The sequence below is a fragment of the Centruroides vittatus genome, unplaced genomic scaffold (assembly GCF_030686945.1).
Source record: "Centruroides vittatus isolate TY-2023 unplaced genomic scaffold, ASM3068694v2 scaffold_1519, whole genome shotgun sequence".
Lineage (NCBI taxonomy): Eukaryota > Metazoa > Arthropoda > Arachnida > Scorpiones > Buthidae > Centruroides > Centruroides vittatus.
In genome coordinates, this window is record NW_027122682.1 from 135804 (window position 1) to 158170 (window position 22367).

The following is a 22367-nucleotide window of genomic DNA, read 5'->3' on the forward strand; positions in this document are numbered from 1 at the left end:
AATACGTGCTTTCCTTATTCCAACAATATCAATACAATGCAAAAGAAAGGTTGTGTCTTTGACAATTCAACACATGACTTATATGATTTGATATGACAAACAGTTGTCGTAATTGGTACTGGTGATATTTAAAGCAATGTGAAAATAGAAGTAACCTAATTTAAATCCTGTAATTGTTTGGTTTTATTATAAAATATTGGGCTTTGAGATGTTTATATTTGTGAAAATAGCATTATAAAAGTAGAATTTAAACTGACTTTTTTTTTTTTCATATAGGAATCCAATATGGAATTAGATAATGCTGCAAAATTTGAGGTAATGACTTTCAGTCCCCCTGCACCATTACCGAAAGAAGAAGAAGTAATTGAAACTCCAATCATTTTGTTGACTTATTTCGGAACTGCAATTCATATTTGTTTCGATAAAGTGAAAATTGGGGCTACTAAAATACGACAGGCAGTAATTAAAAATCCCAATGATACAAGTTTAGAAGTTATGGTGAAGAGATTTCCATACTCGAAAGGGTTCTCTATTAATGTCCAGAAATTCATCTTGGAAAAAGACAAGGAGACTTATTTAGATATAACTTGGGCTCCTACCGAAGAAGGATGTTTTCGAGAGATTGTCTTATTACAAGCTAATAACGGTTGTCAAAAACAGATTATATTATTAGGCACAGCCATTACTCCAAAGAAGAAAAAGGTATGTAATTAAGTTTATTTTACATGTTTCAATTATTGTAATTGATTATTATATCAAAATTTCATACAGAATTTCCATTTTTAATTACAGAAACAAGTAAATGCTAGAAAACTATCTGTAAATTATAAAATACAGCATTATAAACTACTCAATACAGAAATAAAAGAAGTTAAAACAAATAAGAGAGACCAAACAACTGTTGGAGATAAGATTTCTAATGGGAAAGGTCTCTTTTTAAATTCAGAAAATTGTGAAAATGATTCCAATGGAATAAATGTAGATGATTTTCCGGCGAAAACATTTGCTCGTCAGGATGCCGAACATCCTCTTCCACCTACTCCTCTCAGGCGTCAGACTTACATTTTAGGAAATAGCTCTCCAGAAAAAAACTCTGAAGTAAACATTAATGAAGATAAAACAGATGTAACAGAGAAGATGTCTTCAAAAATATTTTCTAATACACATACTACTCATAGGAAAAAGTATCATAAGAGAACTGGATTAAAACAAAAGTATAAGCTTTCGCCTCTACAGAGAAATTTCTATACACAAACTACTTCAAAAACACCGGAGTCAAGACGTGAAACTTTTACAAAACAATCGTTATCACAACTGGAAGATAGTTTAGAGTTTGAATCAAATGAGCTGTTAGATGATTCTTTCAATATGCTAACAAAATCAAATACAAAACGTAATATCGAAGAATACAATAATTGTGTGCCTAATAATTTAATGGATAAGTTTATGTTAAATGAACAGAATGCAAAAGTAGATTTCTTTACTAATAAAAATTTTGTAGAAGATATTTACAAGGAAGGAATGAATGTAATTTCTGAAGTGGATGTAGACAATGCAAACAATCTCTACATTCAAGATAAAATGCTTTGCAATCAAGAAAAAATTGAACCAGAATCTCCTGAACAAAATTCACAAGAAAATGATTTTTATGATAGTATTAATGAATCTTCAGAAAAAGAAAATTCTCTTTCTAAGAAATTGCAGACAGAAAATGCGAGTGCAAAGTTACCATCTCGATTAAGTTCAGATACGGTCGTGCTTACAGAACCGTCGGTATCACCGGAAATATTGCCTCATTACAGTTCTGAAAAGAGGTTTCGTACAGAAACCTTATCCGAAGAGAAAATTTGTCCACGAGTACAGACAAAAGAAAAAGAATTTATTCCTTCTTTGTTTATTTCATATAATCCAACATTAGCTGATTCAACGTGTGACTTTAGTTTTTTGTCTGGTAAATCTACAGAAAATAAATATTGTAGTACTGGTATTACATCAAAATTGCCACCACTTACCATTATGTCTGATCAACTTTCATGTGGAAATCGGCTTTCATTTCACGAGTTTAATAATTTCCATTTTTCAAACATCAGCATAGAAGATCAATTGAATTTTAAAATAGAAAATACTAATAATCGAAAAGAACATTCTGATGTGGCAGAAAAATTAGAAGAAGAAACATATAACGAATGTATCCAGGATGAACATCAAAAAGAAATAATTGATTTTAACAACCAAGAAAAAGATAAATGTTCTGTTTTTACTATTTCTCCTCCTGTTTTATCTAAAAGTAAATATTCAAAACAAAATTCAATAGTTGGACACACGAACAAGTTATCAAATACCGGAAGCATAAAATATCCATCTTTAAAGGCAAATTTGAAGACAAAAAATGGACAAAAAAAAGGTAATTGTTTTATACTGAATATTTATATTCTAAATTTGTAACTTTTTAATTTTATAAACAGATTAATGATTTTGTACATCATATTAACCGAATATTCAGAAGTTACCAAATAAATAATTGACTGACGATCACACGATAAAGGATTCGCTTACTGTTGTGAGGTTTGTGAATAATGCGTTTCAAAGATTTTCGAATTTTTGCGATTAATTCAAATACGGATATTTATCTGTAAGCTAGCCGACTTCTAGGGGGAATTGTTAATCCCGCGACAGGATGGTCTAGGGTCGTTCGCGTGTGGGTATGGGGGAGGAGACAAGGACGACAAGTGTCTCACAAAGAAACCCACTTATTTAAACACAAAACAACTCACACTATGCACGGTTCTTTACACTGGTGAACGTTCAAACGTTTTTGTGTCGATGTGTTTCCTATCGTTGCTCGATAGTAGGCCCTGGGACAGTGGCAGGTGAAGCAACTCGTTGGTTGGTGTCGGCAGACTTTTCGATGGACACCTTGGAGCACCTCTTGTCTCTCTTGAAACCTCTCGGAAAAAAGGTCCTCTGTCCTTCCTGCTCGGCGATTACATCAATCTCCCTTTTTCGCATTGTTCGTGTTGATTGGTTCCACGCCCCCTCTTTCCTGCTTCTCAATTGATCCCTCGCTTGTCTCTAAACGAAAAACGACCCCTGTTTGAGTCACGAGAAAGAGCCGCTTCGACGAATCTACTTGACACCCTCCGTTAACTCAGGATGGAAAGAATTGATGGAACTTTGAAACCTGCGGTCATATTTTCCCCATTGTTGTCTGGTCTGAGATATTTTTGAAATTTAATGATTTGACGCGATGTTCCTTTTCATTATTAACCTTTCCCTTTTTTCCAAATTTTAATGATCTAATATTTCATATACGAGCGACTTGTCAAAGGTCCATCTCTACTGGTGGACACTCGTCTACCACCATTTATTTATTACAATTATCGCGTTTTATTTTACATTAGGCCCTTTTTGCCTTTCGACATCTTTTCCTTTTTTGGCGTTGCGGTTTCAAATGACTAACGCGTCTAATCCTATCTTTGATCGGTTTTTGTCTTCTTTAACAATGGACGATTTTCTAGATTCGTTTTAACAATTTTCTAATATAAATGATTAATTTCAACCTGTTTTTGGGACTTCACAATCATCTAGAAAAACAATCTTTTACAGGTCAAATCCATCAAGAGTGCTTGTTCATATTTGTTGCACAAATAACCTGAGACTACATTTAGAATGTTAAATGAATGATTTCAGTGAATGAGTTTGTATCACTTGATATAAATGTATTTGTGAATAATTCGACTAAGTTCCTTAATATGTTTGGCCTGCGAGGGCACTGTAGATTTGGGGCTATGAAATATTTTACAAGAAAAAGTTTATTGGATGTCAATGTTGGTTATCTTAGTTACAGACCACTACAATTGTCAGAAAATTTACATCCTTAGCAAAATGTCAGTTTTTGTAGAGCTGTAAATCTTTATATAATTTTTGAATATCATTAGTTTCTCGATTATTCATTGATTATCAATGATGAATACGTATGTATATATTCTAATTACGGAAATGAATATAAAGCTTAAAGTTAATTTGCTTCTAATATTTAATAAGTCTAATTTATATAAACTTTTAAATTTAAGTAAACCTCAAAGTTCATTTGTCAGTTGTAACTAAAGTGTAATGCATGTGTAATAAAGCAGCATACAGTATATAATAAGATTCTTTAAATTCTATTATATATTTTATTAAGCAAATGATTAAATTTTGTTGTATAAAATTCTTTTAATAAGTTTATTTTTAATTTAGATGACAACAATAGTGAATCAAAGCCTAAAATGCCTCCAAGGAAGAAATTTAAGATTGCACAATCAAAATTAACTCTTATTAAGCCAGTTCAAATAGGTAATGCTTTCAATGTTTTTATGAAGATTAATTAAATAAGCTAGGTTTACGAAAATATTTACATATTTGTCATTAATTTAAATATGGTTGGACTTTTGTATCACAAAATCATACATAACAAATTTCTCTATTCTAGGAAGTTTTCTCTGGAATATAGTAAAGATTTTTTTTATCTTAATTAACCATACATTTTCATTATATTTGCACAAATTTTATTTTTTATTTGACTTTATTCAATTAAACATTGAAATACCTCTAGCTTATATTTTTCTGGTTGACATACAGAAAGAAATTATAAAAAAACAGTTACGCAAAGAAATTCTTAGACTTCAAATGAAATTATTTCCGACTGCTTCAATCATGGGATAAAGTTAGAATGAAAGACAGTCACTACACGTGTTTAGATAAGTCTTCAAAAACAGCCAAATTATAAAATTTACTTTAGTGTGTACAGCAGCCTTAAATGCAAATTCTTTCTTTCTTAGAATTAAAATCAAATGGAGATTTTTAAGAAGGAAAATTTATTGAAATGTGTTAGACCCAACAAACTGCGTAAAAAGAGAACTAAATTTTTTCCAGACTGTGTTAAATCAAAACAGTGTATTGAATGTATTTTTCGAAATTGGCGAGTAAAAGTTATAAGGAAGAGAACTGAAAACAGAAACAAAATTAAAATTCATGCTTAGCAGTGAAAAAAATTTACGTTTAGTACAAATATCTTCAATCTGCTTAATGGATGGTCTTCAGATTAAATTCTGAATTGGATTAAAAATACGTTACAAATATTCAAATAAAAAAATTCTGAAAGCAAGTTAAATTGCATTACTGAGTTCTCGACATTAGCTCTTAGCATATCAGGAAGTACAGGTATACCTCGAGTTACGTCGTTCCCGATTTTACGTCGTTTGTCAAAAAAGTATATGGAAAAATAAAAATCAAGTTTAAGTCAGTTTATTCGACTTTAAATCCGTCCGCCATAAACATTGAAGTCGTAATATCACTAGAAAAGCGTTGAAAGCACATAAAATCATATTAAAATATGTACATTTACAATAAATGTTAATACAATCATCATAAATCCTAGGGAACGAACCATGAAAACATCTGTGTTTCTGTGTTGTTGTCTTATTTAGCGGTCTTTAAGTACTCATTATTGGCGTTTCCTCCATTATTGGCGTTTAGTTACAACGTAAGTCGAAACTACGACTTACGTCGTAACTACACAAGTAAATTCGACTTACGTTGTTTTTTGACTTACGTCGCCTCTCATGGAACCAATTACCGATGTAAGTCGAGGTATACCTGTATTTAACTTGCTTTCAGCAAATGGTGGATGCCACATTGAACATGCTTTGTTACACATTTTAGAAACGATTAAAAACATTTTCAACCAATATCTTCATGTCTTATTTTGTTTAACAATATTGCAGACAGCGCCATTTCCCATTGGTGATGAGTTTCTGAACTACTTTTTGCGGAAAATAAAATCCCACGACTCCCTGTAAACTATTACCAAGTTTGATAACATTCATTTTATGACCGTTTCAAAGTAAAATTTTAATTATAAACACCTTGTATATTAAGTAACATCAAAAATCTGTCAATATACCTAATTAAAGAGGTTTATTTTTAACATAATATTAACTTTTTGAAATATTCTCCAATGAAATTTCCTGTTAAAGTGGAGGTATTATGAGTGGATCAAATGGTAGGAATGAGAGGATATTGTTAAATAATTTTTTTAATAGTTAACTAAGTAGTCTATTTTTAAGTAGTATTTTAACAACTAAAAAAATAATAAATTAATTATGGAAGATTTTAAGTTAATACCATTTTTATTATTACTGAATAGGATCATCTAGTATTCGTCACCCCAATCCATTTGCAGCGAAAAATATGTATTATGATGAAAAATGGATGTTAAAACAGGAATTTGGTTTTACCAGATGGATTAATTATATTCTTACTCCCCCTGAAGACTTAACTACAGATGACGTAATAAAAGGTAAAATACATTTTGACAAATAGAAAAGTTTTTAAAACCACATAAAATAAATAAATGAATAAAAAATATGCAATAGACACTTCCATTGATCAAGATTTGACTAGTGAGGATCCAATCAGCCAGAATTTTGGTATTCATAACTAATATACTGTGTGTGTGTATATATATATATGCCGTATTATTCTGCAGTCGTCGTCGTGGGGTCGAATGTACAGTGAGCAAGACAAAAGAAAACTGGAGACCATAAAATAACATGTCCGTTCACTTTCGGGTCCTCGCTCGAACTCTCTTTATTCTTTATTGGTGTTGTTAACCTCATTCCAAAAGGAACGAGATTAACAAAGTAAATTACAGAAAAATATATACAAAGTTTACAAAAGTTTAAAATATATATATATATATGTATATATAGTTTGTATATGTCCAGTCAAACCTTGAGTTTTGAATACTTTGCTTCTCAAACAATTCAGTTTACAAACAAAAGTTTGAACTCCTTTTTGCCTTTGGTTGTATGATAACTCGGTTGCCAAACAACCTACTTGGCAGAGTCTGTCACAGATGGTCAACTTTCCATGTTAAAGAAAGTCAACAGTCCGACCAATTAAAAGTCCGAGACTATCAATTTAGAAGTTAATACCTGGGAAAGATGTTATTTCCATTTTTTGGTATATGCCATAGTCGAATTTAAATCAAATTAGTTAAAAAAAAAAAGTTGCATTAATTGATATTCACATAACATAAATTGCATTCAAGAATTAGTGTTTAAATATGCTTAAGTTAAATTAAATGACAAATATTTATTAATATAGCATTATATATTATAATAATAATATTTATTAATACTAGATAGCCAGCTAATAAAAAATAAAAATAATAAAATAATTAAAACTGGTCTTTACACTGAAAATTAAATTTAAATCAAATCAATTGAAACAAAATTTTGGAAGGTGTGGATAAAGTAATTGTTGTCCGTCCTGATTGATTTGGTTATATTTCATCTAGGCAGAGTCAAGTCTCTATTTATTACGCTTTTTTGTGAAGTGTTTAATTTCAATTTTGGTTGGTGGTGACAGAACATTTTGCTTTTAATATATAGAATAGATATAGATGTAGATAATATATATATATATATATATATAAAGAAAAAATTGATTTGTACATAATTGACTATGCTAAATAATTCAATAAAGCAGGCTAAGATAATGGATTAGTTTTGTAGGAGAATATGTACTACTACTGTGAGTTTTTCTGATGAATGAAGGGTGTGAATGTGATGTGGGTGTTGTTGTTGACACTAAGACAGTCACCTTTACAACACAAGTCATTTATTTGGAAAGACAATACTTACACAATTCTGGTCGAGAATTCTTCTCTTGAATGGATACATAGAAAGTGCAGTCTGTAGTTAGTCTTTTATCCATACAATCTGACAGCAATCAGGTGAAGTTTTGATAGCAATTGATGGTCCTGCGGCAAACTGGCTGGAAGTCTGCATAGAGTGGCTGAACGTAGATGAAGTCCAAGATGACAAGGAAACCCACACAGATGACAAACAGGTTGAAAGAGAGCGAAGTAACTATACTGTGTCCTTTAACAGACTAAGGCGTAGATATCAAAGGGCCCAGAACGATGATGAAAGAGCAACGAGGAGGAGAGATTACCTTGATCATTGCAAGGCCTATAAGCAAATGATAAAAACAAGGAAACTGCACTCATGGCGTCAGTTTTGCATGGAAAGCTCTGCAAAACCATGGGGCTTTATTTACAAGGCCTGTGCAGGAAAATTGAAAGTGCCGACGTTCTTAATGGCCATACATAGTGGTGAGACTTATACTGAAGGCGTAGAAAATACAATTCAGAATCTAATGGATACGTTCTTTCCACAAGATGAACCAGACACAGATATTCTAACTCAAAGACAGATACGAGAGGAGAACAGAAGAGAATACAGATGCATGGTGGACCCAGAGTTCACTACAGAGGAGGTACAAAATGCTGTGTACAGGTTGAAATCTGGCAAGGCACCCGGTCCTGATGGTTTGGTGGCTGAAATAATCCATAAAGTCTGGGAAATAAATCCTGAGTATATGACAAAACTTTACAACTTGTGCCTCGAATTCAGATTCTTTCCGGCAATATGGAAAGAAGCCAAGTTGGTAATCATTCCGAAAGGGGGATGATTTAGATAAGAGTGAAGCGAAAAGTTATAGGCCTATTAGCCTCTTACCCATGCTCGGTAAAGTTTTAGACTATTTAGTTAGCCAACAGATCATGACACACATAACGATGAACAACTTTCTCAGCGTCAAACAGTACGGGTTCCTCCCGAACAAGAGCACGGAAGACGCTATCTGCAAGGCAATTAACGAGATAGAACGGACTTTAACAACAAATAAGTACTGTTGCGGCATAAGCCTTGACATCCAAGGGGCCTTTGACCACGCATGGTGGCCCCTCATCCTACAATCTTTGAGAGAGGCAAAATGTCCAGAGAACATATACGACGTGGTCAGTGATTACCTTAACAACAGAAAAGTCATTTACTGTAACAATGGGACGAAGATAAGTCGGGACCTTAATTAACAGAGGGTGTCCCCAAGGATCGAACTCTGGACCGCTATTCTGGAATCTAGTCTATGATCAATACTTACGGCTCGACAAAGGGCCAGGCATAATGGAGCTGGCCTATGCCGATGACACAATAGTAATTTATGGTGCGGATTCCCGCAGGGAACTTGAAAACATTGGAACACATGTGCTTGGCAAGATCATGAACATAGGCGAGCAACTTAAACTCTCTTTTAATGCGAGAAAGACCAGTGCCATAATCTTTACCAAAGGTCATACACCGGATCTCTATAAAGACGCCCCACGATAAAGATGGGACAAGATAGTATCATGGTAGAGAAACAAATCCGATATTTGGGAGTTGTGCTTGATAATCGGCTGACTTGGCTCCCTCACACAGTATTGACCAAAGATAAATGCATCAACATGTTTAACGCCCTTGCGAGGGTTGCCAAAGCGACTTGGGGCCTAGACAGAGAGGCCATAGAAATAATATATCAAGGAGCTCTTATACCACGGCTGACATATGCAGCCGCTGCCTGGCATTCGGCAGCTGAGAAAGAAATAATAAGAAAGAAATTATACAGTGCACAAAGATGTGCGCTCTTACGGATTATAAGAGCATTTCGCACAACATCTACAGATGCACTCCTGGTGATAGCTGGGACCCCACCAATGGACTTGATCTTACGAGAGAAGGCTGCCCTCTACTATTGTAGAAAGGGATACAGCATACGAATAGGCGAAAGAGAGTATGCAGAGAGTGAAATTGATTTGAAACCCACTTCAATAATGTTGCCTAGACCATATGAACGCAAAGCGGTAGAAATAGCTCAGAATGACGAAAGAGGAGAAATAGAAATATATACAGACGGCTCAAAGGTGGATGAGCACGTCGGTGCAGGCTTTTCGGCAATGCACAACGGTGAAGAGATCCACGCAGAAAAGTACGGACTGCACGATTACTGTACAGTTTACCAGGCAGAACTGTTTGCTATTGATCGAGCTATTGAATGGGTGATTTCAACTGGGACAATGAGCCGAGTAATACTAAACTCGGAGAGCAGGTCGGCTATCAGTGCTTTACAACAATTTGTGGACACAAATATGATGGCTCTACACATTAAAAACATGATAAATGAAAGTGCAGTGCACATTAAAGTACGATGGGTCAAAGCCCATAGTGGAGTGGATGGAAATGAACGTGCAGACCTCCTGGCCAAGGAGGCTGCAAACTTAACGGTGGTGACTCATGGCAAGATCCCTATATCGGGAATCAAGAGACTAATTAGAGAGGAAACTAATGCAGAATGGCAAGAGAGATGGAGCTATTCCTGCAAGGGCAGACATACGTTCTGGCTCTTGCCGAGTGTTGAGGAACGTACTAGAGACTTACATTGGCTTAAAGTCAACTTTATTCTGGACACTAGTAGTAAAGAGTACCTGAAACGTTTTGGAAGAAGAAGTACTGCAGTCTGTGACTGCAGAGAGGAGACTCAAGACCTTAATCATTTACTCCTATGCTGTAATAAATATGCCAAGGAAAGGCTGGAGTTACAACTACTCCACGAACAAAACACGAGATTCCCTACTCTGGAACTTTATCACTTTATTCGGGATAGAAGCCTGGCTGAGGAACTCCAGTCCTTTGTGAGGAAGATCTTATTGTAAAGGAGGGGAGACAATTTAACTCCCCAGCCTAGCAGCCGGTAAGCAATTGGCATTTCTTGTATAAGCTAGACAAGAACTTTGTAATTACTCTATGTGTTATTTATTTTTATGTTTGTAAAATGTATGTTTGATATAAGTAAGTTATTTAAATGAAGCATTATCCTTGTGGTGCCACTGGTGGAACAAGGATGACTGATTCCCAAAGAGGGGAAATGATGATAAAAAAAAAAAAATAAATAAATATACTGTGTCCTTGAATCTCTGTGTTAATAAAAGATTTCTCTCCAAAATTCCAAATTTCATTGGTCCCGAATTTTTCTATCCACCTTCCAACTGGTCCTTTTCCTGTTTCCAGGTGAAATTAGATGACCAGATTGGATGAGGGAAAGTTTGCTCCGAGTTAATCAATTTGACAACTCCATTTGACTTTGTCACAAGTGTTGGTCGAAATTTGAAACTTTTGCTCATATCTCATGCAATGATATTTTCTTTTCTGACATCTAAAAATGTTTTTATGTTTTATAATTTACAACACGATAGTTTTTCTTTAAAAGGAATGCTACATTTTCTTGTTTAGTTCTAAATTTTGTCATGTCTACGAGCGTCAGAATCAAAGTTTGATTTTTCCGATTGACATTCTAAACATTCCAACCCATTCATTTGCAACAACTTGTGATCTCTTGGAGTTGACCATATTGTTTATTTTGTACCTTCATGACAGATCTATTTCATACATTTTTTCATAAAAAATTATTTTCTTTAATGAATTGAATTTTCTGTATGTTTAATGAGGATTTTGGACTCTGTCCGGGACCTCACACTTCTATGAAGAAGAATACACATGCATAATTAACAATTATCATAGAAGTAAACATTTATTAATATTGTAAGAATACGGGCAAAAGTGATACCTTCTAGTTGTTGGGTTGGTAAAACCCACTCACCGGATCACTGGATGGTTTTAAAATAGGAGGGCTAAATTTTGAGTAGGGAGGTCACGAGTAAGTCATAGGTGTCTTGGATACCGAAACAATAGACGGGTAAACAAGTTTAAACTTAACAAATAAAAGTTTAATATAACTATAACTCTAAGATATACATAATTACTACAAAAATAAATGATTAAATGCAATTAAATATACAATCATATAAAGTGGTGTGACAAAGGTTCCTTATGCAGCTTGCAATATGTGTGCCTCGCTTATCTGTGGACTTAATCTCAACACGGAGAGAGAGTTTACAACTTTCTAATAAAAGGATACCTCAGAGTAGGATAATGGCGAGTCTAGCCGTCTTCTAATACATATCATCCATTCTATTGCGATGTTCATTGAGAACCGGAGAAGTGTATCTGCTGTATGACATCTTGGAAGGTCCGTCAATATGGCAAAGAAGGGCTGAGGACAGACACTGCTTCCTTGGGATTCTTCTATGGGATGGTCACCTATTCTCGGCCTTCTGTGAGACAAATGCCCGGAACTGTAGGTGTCTCGTCCTTTTATTCATTTAGCCTGGGAAACTGATCATGTGATCAGCAGTTGTTTGGAAACAAAAGTTGATTTTACTGGTGCTGGTTCAGAGGTGACTCTCGGTAACGCAACAGTGTCACTTACTTTCCTTTCACAATTGGATGTTATACTTTTGCAATTGACTGTTAAGATTCTCATCCAGTTGTTGACAGAAAGAGTGTGGTTAGATCCGTATCTTGTGCAATATTTTTCTCTAACAATCACGACAGATGTTATGAAAACATTTCTTAAAAATGGAGTAAAATATCCTTAAAATCCTGGATCTCACATCATGTTTGTTAGTTTTATATGTAATTATTTTATTAGATGAGTTTTCAAATAAAAATACAATTTTTAAAATTCTATTTAATTATCTGGACATTTCTCTTTTCATTATTACACTTGTTAATTTGTAAATTATGTAACTGTACCCTTTACATATTAACATGGACTCATGCTTTTGAATATCACATCAGCTTGCCTAAGATTTGTGAAACATATTAAAAAACTAATATTTTTTTTGCTAAATAACCAATTATGAGACAATAAATATCTACATTAATATAATGATGTTTCATGATTTCATTTAAAACCAATAGTGTTATTTAAATGTAAAACGCTTTCCGAAATGTGCTATACTTTGGTTACCTATATAATGGATCCTATTCTGTTTGGAATTTAGATATAACTCTTAATACATTCATACGACATATAGAAGTTGCAAAATATTTGAAATCCGAGCAGATATTTTTTCAGATATATCAAAATTTATTTTAAATTTACTAATTATCAAAGTTATCAGAAAAAGTAGTGAAACATTTATTTACAATCTAAGGTCAATAATTAATTAACATAATCCAAACACGCTGGTATAATATTCGGTGGTTTATTTTTAAGATTTAACGAGTTAAAATATATTAACTGCATGTCTTAATTTTCTTTATCATATTTTTCGAATTACTAATGCAAAATATGACTATATATAACCTTTATAGGTATTTATTGTATAATTATGTTACAGTTGATGCAGGCAAATTGTGGCAAGAGAATATGTACAATGCTGCAGCAAATCCAGCTCCCACCAAAGAGCAACTTTCTTTTAAAGCATACACTGCTATGAGACAGCTTAACAGATTAAGACATTCTGCCTGTTTGATGTATCAGTCACAACCTATGGTCTTTGTCATCACTCGCCTAGAAACTGAAATTGAAAACAATAAACTTGTTGTTAGAAAGGATAAAGCTTTACATGCAGATATAGGTCGGGTTTAATTTTTCTTTTTCGAAGATCGTTTTTGCGTAAAACGTGTTTAATAATTAAGCTAAAATTAAAATTTTTGTGTCCTTTACGTAGGCATAAGGAAATATATTTTGAAGTTGCTGTTAGATTATAATCCTCTGTGGCTGAGAATTGGTTTAGAGGTAAATATTTCAAAGTTATTTTAATTATATTTTAGCTCTAGTACTATATTAATTTATAATGGCAAACCTTTTCTAGACTGTTTTCGGTGAACTGATACATTTAAATTCCAATAATGATATTTTGGGTTTATCAAGATTTATAATTCAAAGACTTCTTAATAACCCAGATATATCATCAAAATATGCACATCCTAAAGTCCCTCATTTATATAAGCCTGGTGAGTATTATTATTATTTATAATTGTTATAACATAATTTTATTATTTTAGTAAAATTAGCTATATTTAATGTATTCATTTTTTACTAAATTAGGCTATGAAGACGAACTTAAGAAGTTTACTCTGAAGAAGTTTTTACTATTAGTATATTTCTTGGATAATGCAAAATTAACTCGTTTGATAGACCACGATCCATGCCTGTTCTGTAAAAATGCAAAATATAAAGTGAATATTTAAATATATATCAAATAATTATGAAATATAATAATGTACTAATATAATGTTATCTTGCATTTTAGTCAAGTAGAGATTTACTGTTATCGTTTTCGAGAGAATTTCTAAGTGGTGAAGGTGACATCACCCGACATCTTCGCTATTTAGGTTATTCTGTCAGTCACACCCAAACTGCTTTAGAAGAATTTGAATATGCGGTGACTAACTTGGCCGTTGATCTACGTTGTGGATTACGGCTTGCGTAAGAAATTTTGACATTATATTTAATATTTGTATATTATATTCACCTAGACTGTAATTATAGTTAACATTAGTCTAAATGTTTTAGAAATTGTACAGAATATATAATATTAAATTCAAATGATTGCTTGATTGGATTGGGCAATGTTATTGCTACTACTAATAATTAAATTTTTTCCAGAACCGTCTAAATTAATTGATAAATATTAATTTAATATATGATATTACTACGAGGGTTTATCAAATGAAAACCTTAAAACATTTTGTATTTTAACAATTAAGAAAAAATTGTACATATCATTTTTTGATGTAGTCTCCATGACGTTGAATGCATGTATTTCACCACTTTGGAAGTGCATGGATACCACCTTTAAATAAATCTTTTGGTCATACTGTAGCCACTTGTGCACCACTGTTTTCACCTTTTCATCAGTTCTGAAATGTTTGCCTCCCATTGCTTCATTAAGCGGTCCGAACACATGAAAGTTGCTAGAGGTGAGGTCTGGTGAATAAGGTGGATGTATGAGACATTCAAATTTGATATCCTGGATAGTCTGAACTGTCAAATAGAATGTATGCAGTTGGGCGTTGTTATGCTGTAACAATACATCTGAAGTCAGAAGTTCTCGTCACTTAGTCTTGATTGCAGGGCAAAGTTGATTTTTCAGTAGATTTGCATAAGAAGTACTGGTTACTGTCACTCCCCTATCCATGTAATGTTCCAGGATTACTCCCTTTGCATCCCAGAAGAGAGTGAGCATGACTTTTCTCACCAATGGTTGAATGCAGACTTTTTCTGGTTTCGGTGATGTGTTATGGTGCCATTCCTTGCTTGATCTTTTCATTTTTTGTTGATGATAGTGAACCCAGGTCTCATACCCTGTAACAATTATATCCAGAAATGCATCACCTTTGACATGGAAACAATGCAAAAGTTCTACATAGGCATCAATGCAATGGTCTTTCAATTCAGTAGTCAACTGATATAGAATGCATCTTGCAGACACTTTATTGAATTGCAACACATTACGGACAATATTCTGTGCTGAACCAAAACTAATTTCCAAAACTAACTATTTCGTTCAGACTTATATGCCTATTTTACTTTACAAGATCTTCCACTAATGCAATGTTTTTGTCCTGTCACTACGTGGTGAGCCTGTCTCAGTTGTGGGGAATCCTCTACAGAAGTTACGCTGCTTGGAAACTTTCTGCACCACTTGTACACTTGCTGCAGGGACAAACGAACCACCGTACTGCACTATCATCCTGTGATGAATTTCAATAGGTTTGACACTTTGCTACTTATCACAGATTGCTGCTCTATAGTGGTGCATGCTGATAGTGGGGCAGTCATCTCGTTACTGATGACTGTCGTTTTCTGTTGTAGCATCATTCTGCAACCTGTCAGTCATTTTGTGAATCTCAAGGAACACTTTGTCACTTCAATCGTACTACTTTTTGAAATTTTATTGCAGTTTTAAGGTTTTCATTTGATTCACCTACAAAAAAATAAATTTCATTAAACTAATAATTTATTAATTTTCAGCCGAGTCATCGAGTTAATTTTAAAACAGTGGAGTCTTTCAAAAAAACTTAGAGTTCCGGCAATCAGTAGATTACAGAAAATTCATAACGTGGAAGTCTCCCTCGAGGCATTGAAAGCTTCTGGATTTATTCTTTTAGGCAATATTGGTGCTCGTGATATAGTTGATGGGCACAGAGAAAAGACCCTTAGTTTATTGTGGCAAATTATATTTAAAACACAGGTTAGTTTTTACATACTTTTTCTTTTTAAATTGTACCTGAATAAACTCAGAAAGTAAAATGTCTGTAAATAATTGTAATTATATTTTTTAGGGTTTTTAAAAGTTTTCACATTTATTTTATGGTACGGACAACGTTTTGGCATTAAAACTTAATAAAAATTTTAATCTCTAAATGATATTTTCGATTGTTTTAATTAACAGTAATTATATTTAGAATATTCATCATCATAATTCGAAGATTATACTGTGCTACCTTGATTCAAAGATTTTTTTAAACTACTTTTACTTGCCCAGTATAGCGATACATCTTGCAATCAATGGTCATATTTTATATTCACAGTCTAAAACATCAATCAATAGACATTTTTGATATTTTGCTTCATACCATATCACTTTAAATGATCATCAAAGATCGTTTAAATTGGTATAGTCGAAACATTAAAAATTTAATTTAGACAATCTTCAACATTACAATGAAACGTTAAAAGTGAATAATTGCTGTACCTTTTAGATGAGCAATGAATACAGTAAATATTACTCATTTCATGCATTTGTACTGTTTTTCTAATTTGTTACCTAAAAAAGAACTTTGAAATTGATTATTTAAAAATCTTTTCCTTTATTAAAAACCTACACCATGATTTTGAAACCAAATTTTGTCATAGAATTGAGTGTGTGTGTGTGTGTAAACATATATATACAGTAGAGCGTCGTTTATCCGAAAGCCGATCAGCCGAAACGTCGGTTAACCAAAAGCGTTCCAGTCAGACTGTGTGGTACTGAATCGAACGTTTTTGATACTAGATTAACTTCCAAAATATGATTTTTTCGTTTTTATATTTTTCAATATATATATTTTGTTTGTACAAAATAGAAAAATAATTTTTAACGATACAATAGCCACGATTATTATTTTAAAAAATTCATGTTAGGCTTAACATCGACGAAAATTCAACGCATAGCGACACGCAACGGAGAAAAATTTCAACATGGGAATAGGTTAATATATTTTTTCATACATAATCGGTTATCCGAAAAATAAGTTATCCGAACAACCCCAGTCCCCAATTAATTCGGATAAACGATGCTCTACCATATTTCCATCCTCTGGACGTAATAAGATATGCCTGTTACGGTTTTTGCTCATTGTGGGTGTGGAAAAGCATACAATGGAGTAGTTAGGCAGTGAGAGATGGGATAGGCATATCTGGATTAGACCTTCCATAAGATTTGAAATCCAATCTGGATTTAGGAGATTTCTGAGATTCATAAAGACATGCATCAAATCTACTTTGGCCGTCCTGAAAACAATTAGCAAAAATGAGTTGATTCATTCATTTCATGATTTTTGATGCATTATTTTATTTCTAAGTAAATTGTTTGTATTTTCTACATGTCTCTGCACACAAAGCTAGAACTAATTTAAAATCGTAGGCACAAAAAACCTTACACACGCTGTTTCTAGCAAACAAATTAATAAGCACAAACGTTTTCGGCCGTTTTGAAAGGCCTTCTTCAGGTGCACTGAGGTCGGTTGGAAAGTCGGATAGCAAAGGGTCAGTTTCGTTTAAACCTTCTTTGCTATGACGTCTCTTGTAAGAGGAAACCCCGCATAAACAATGACGTCACGTAAGCATTTGCTATCCGACTTTCCAACCGACCTCAGTGCACCTGAAGAAGGCCTTTCAAAACGGCCGAAAACGTTTGTGCTTATTAATTTGTTTGCTAGAAACAGCATGTGTAAGGTTTTTTTGTGCCTACGATTTTCTACATGACTTTCAAAGAAAAAATTTGAGATTCTAAACTAAGTATAATTTCTTTTTGTAAATGCCTTTGAATTATCTGATTAAACATTAAGTCTACAATTCCGACATCTAAATAAAAAAGAAATTCAATTAATGAGTTTCCAAAAAACTCTAGTTTTGGATAATTGTATATTATACAATTTATCCAAAAGTTAAATGATCTACGGATTTTTATAAGTTAAATTAATAAATAAGTCAGTATGCTAATGAATAATATTTATAAAATTACAATAGCATTTATTAGCTGCAAAGTCTAAAATATTTTTCACTCGCTGTAATTAGTTATAACAATTTAGTAATATAATTTTAATTATAAAATATATTACCGTTTATGATCAGTTATTGATACAATCTAATTAACTCTGCATTCTTTTTTATGTTATAAAGATCTGAATGTCTTAATTTATTCTAATGCACATATTTTTTTCTTATTAGGTGGAAGTTATTTTGAATAAGGAAAAGTTGAAAGAAGAAATAGTATTTCTTCGTAAAAACTTCAGAGTCTGTCATAAATTAGCTTCCATTAAAGATTACAGTAGTATAACCTCATTTGATGACAACACTCACAAAAGCGTTAGAGACAACAAGTTGTACGCAGAATCGGAAGTTTTGCAATTATTGTTGCAATGGTGTCAAACCGTTTGCCTCTATTATAATTTAATGGTAATTTTTTAATATTTATAAGTTATTTTATGAATTTTTATAGATGATGATGATGATGATGATAAATAATCATCTTATTATACAAATTTTGAAAGAAACATTTGAGTTAAATTCTTATTCAGAACAAGAGAGCTTTGACTACATTATTCAAACAATATTTGTTGCTATTATTATTATTAAAATTTATTTAAAATCATATCATATAATTATTAGAGTTCGAGTTATCACTTCTTTTATAGTTAATAGAATTAACCTACGTCAATAGGTTGGATTAATTCTAATTGGATTTGTAGATGTGATCTACAGTCATTGGTATTAGATTAATTTTAATATATTCCATATTTATGCCATAATGTAGCTTCTTACCCACATGTCAATGAGAGGATTGTATTTACCTTACCAAGTAATAATTCTGATGATCAATACCAAAGAGTAACTATGTGATTGGTATACATATTGAGTTGTCAATTCTGTTGATACTGAAAGCTCTGGCCAGACCAAAATCAAAGTTTTGGTGATGAGTATATTAATCATCTTTATTTCAATACAGAGTAACTTATTGTTATATATGAAATAAAGTAATTTAGTAACTTGTATCAATTTCTTCCAGCAAAAATTTAAAGTTAACATTGCTCGATAATCCAGCTAAGTTATGTTCGCAAAAGTCAAATACTAATAGAATGTGGTTTTCAAGTCGCCTGTTCTCTTTCAGCATATTTTCGACAAACTGACAATGTTCTTGTGTCTTAACTAAAGATTTCTTATAGAGTCATTATAGGGAATTTTTTTTTTGTTCTCCTTTAGCACTTTTTTCAAAGCCACTGTCTGCTCGGACTCTGTGGCACACTTTCAATACTTTGTAGAAGGTATCTTCACTTATTTTTGCAATTATTTTATAGTTGTTCACTTTGACACAAAACAGAAAAGCAGATTGTTTGATTTTTTGATACTGAAGACTGATTTGGATGATATTTTTGCCAATATCTAATAGTTGAAGCCCTTGGGGATGTATAGTGCTAACCCTCAGAATTATGCTTCTGAGATAATTCATAGCCTCTTCAATGCAGAACCATGATGTGAAAAAAGTAAATAAGTTAATTTTGCAGTCGGTAATTAATTTTAAGCTCAGAATCTTTTTAATTCTGAGCTTAAATCAAAATATTAAATAATAAATGTGTTGGTTGACTGTGACAATCCATATACTCTCAGAAAATGCAATAAATTAGTAAAAAGATTAACTTATTCAATGATAAACGAACGAAAGAATTAGGAACAGAAGTTGGAAATAAACCAAACTACTTGCACAGCTCCAAATTTTGTACAAAAATCTTCACAATATTGTAAATTAAAGGAAGATCCTACATTAAACATATACGAAAACTTAGAAAAAATTTTAAACTAATACTATCAATGTAAACAAATTTAATAATATCCTAGATATATAAGTTATATCTACAGTAGAATCTCTTATCCGGACTAATTGGGAATGAAGGTAGTCCGGATAAGGAAAAATCCGGATAATCGAAAAAAATAATAATTGACAGTGCATATAGTATGAATAATTTTTTTTGTCTAGATTTACATATAGCTTCAATATTAAATTATTTTTTATTAAGAAATTCAATTAACGATTTTTGTTTAAAGCTAGCTGTTCTTTTTGAAGCTGCTAAATCGCGAATACTTTTAAGACATATAAGTTGTCCTGAGTTACACTCTTCTTAGCTCTCGAACCACTTCATGGCGACATCTAAGCACCGAAAAGCTTCAGAATATGTAGGACCAATATCTCCTACTTTGCAAATCTCTTTGTCTTCTCGATCTTGTTCATCTGAGTCAGATATTTCTTTAATTATTTCCTCATCATTCAAAATTTGGAATCCAGGATCGTTCGAATCGCAATTTAACCACTCGGTTACATCTTCTTCGTCACGTTCAACACACATTGAAATTTGTGCTATTGCTTCCGCAATGTCTTCTATACCACTTTCTACTGTTACTGGAATTTACTAATGGTCTTTTCAAAATTTTGTTTCATGCATTCCATCACGTACGTACATAAATAGTGTCGCAATTTGCCAAGTGCAAATCAGCAAATTCGTAGAATTTTTGTTTATTTTGAACAATCCAGATAATCGAGGTTCTACTATATATATATAACTTAAGATTACCTAGGCTCAACATCACAGTCAAAACTCATAAAATAAATGAAGCTTACTGCCCATTAGTTGATATAAAGTTCTATGTACTTTACAATTTAGATAAATTTCTTAAAGATAAATTAAACATATTTAATAATTCAATCAATAGCATTAAAAATACTGACCAGTTTATTGAAAATCTCAAAAAATTTACTGTAAATAAAGATATTAGGATGTGGAGCCTGAATATAAAAAAAATATGTATTCTTTTATACATAAAAAGTTCATAATAGATACATTACATAGTTTAGGATGTGACAACTGGATAACTCAACTTGTTGAATTTGTTTTAGATGATGATAATTTTATTTAGACAATTAGAAGGCATCTTTATGGGTTCTTGCATTGGTCTAAAACTTGCTGAACTCTGCATGATAAAAATTGACGAGATTAAAAATCTTCATGATGTAATATTTTACAATCGTTATGTTGACGACCTCTTTGTTGTTTACAACACGAAATCAACCAATCTTCAAATTATACTTCACTGCGCCAATAATATCCAAGATAATATACGCTCTGAAATAGAAAATGAAAATAATGGCTATGTTGAACTTTTTAGATATCACTATTTAAAGATTTGATAATTTTATCACTTTCAAAAAGTACATTAAACCTTGTGACATTGGAAAAATCATCAATTACTATTCCAGTGCACTTATGTATATAAAAAAGAATATGATTGATATGTACATAAACAAAAATAAAATAATGCTCAAGTGATATAACAGACCAAAATTTAGAAGTTGAACATATATAATGCACATTTCAGTTAAACAGCTAGCCCAACAGAATTATTAACAAATGGCTTTATAATCACACTATAAAACAAACAATGCCTAAAACACAAATAATTTATAAAAACTAGATTACACCCCAGTAATTTTTGAAAACATACGAAAAATATTAAAACCGTATAATATTATTTTAGCCCCCGTGTTGAACAACAAAGTCAAAAATTCCTTAAAAGTCAGAGAACCAATTAATAGAAAAATAGATGTAATATTAAATAATAATTTGGTTTGTATTTTCACTTGTCAGCCAGTATATTATTATTATGTAGTTAAGACCGGAAGAATGTTAAAAACTAGAATAAAAGAGCATGTACAGGCTGTGAAATATAATTACAGTAACTCAGCAGTTATCGCACACTACAACCACAACCGTGTCAGTTGTGAGATTTCACTCAACAGTATCAAAATTCTTAAAAAAGAAAAAAAATATTATAAATGAACATCTAGAAATTAGAATAAATGAAAACAACAAAATGAATTTAAACACTGGCATTGTCATCAGGGAGAGCTGGCAACCATTACTATAAAATAAGAAGAGTCCATTTTACGATGTTCTTCCTCCCCCTTCCTTTTAATTTACCATATAACAATCAGACGTCCTGATAATCATACAGCGAAGCATTTTATACCTTGCTTTTTAGCCACGTTTTGTTGGTTTTAAAGTTTTTATGTTTTTACTCCTTTTATTTGCCAAAATTTTTAAATATTTTTAGGAAGTTTTATTTTTTCATTTTACAGGTATGCCCTTTATTATTTTTTATTGGTATTTAGTCATTTTATCATATTTATTTATTTAAATTACCTACGTTTTTAAAATTTAGTCATTCCAGTTGTCACCAATAGTTATATTACAGGTAATTTTTTGTGTGTTGTATGCGTGTGTAAAATATAAATAACTATTAAATATGTTCTATAATTTATTATGATTGTATTACAG

At 32.2% G+C, this 22367-nt stretch overlaps 1 protein-coding gene across 1 annotated transcript in view; it reads left to right on the plus strand.

The window, feature by feature from the left end:
* Positions 1 to 22367, plus strand: part of LOC136987367 (abnormal spindle-like microcephaly-associated protein homolog) — a 46629-nt gene that overhangs the window by 4475 nt on the left and 19787 nt on the right. The window contains exons 2-12 of the mRNA XM_067285098.1: positions 277 to 702; positions 793 to 2404; positions 4240 to 4335; positions 6188 to 6340; positions 13109 to 13348; positions 13442 to 13509; positions 13586 to 13727; positions 13822 to 13952; positions 14027 to 14202; positions 15751 to 15970; positions 18211 to 18438. Coding sequence (XP_067141199.1) covers positions 286 to 702; positions 793 to 2404; positions 4240 to 4335; positions 6188 to 6340; positions 13109 to 13348; positions 13442 to 13509; positions 13586 to 13727; positions 13822 to 13952; positions 14027 to 14202; positions 15751 to 15970; positions 18211 to 18438 — 3483 coding nt within the window. The 5' untranslated portion in view covers positions 277 to 285. The remainder of the gene's footprint in view (positions 1 to 276; positions 703 to 792; positions 2405 to 4239; positions 4336 to 6187; positions 6341 to 13108; positions 13349 to 13441; positions 13510 to 13585; positions 13728 to 13821; positions 13953 to 14026; positions 14203 to 15750; positions 15971 to 18210; positions 18439 to 22367) is intronic.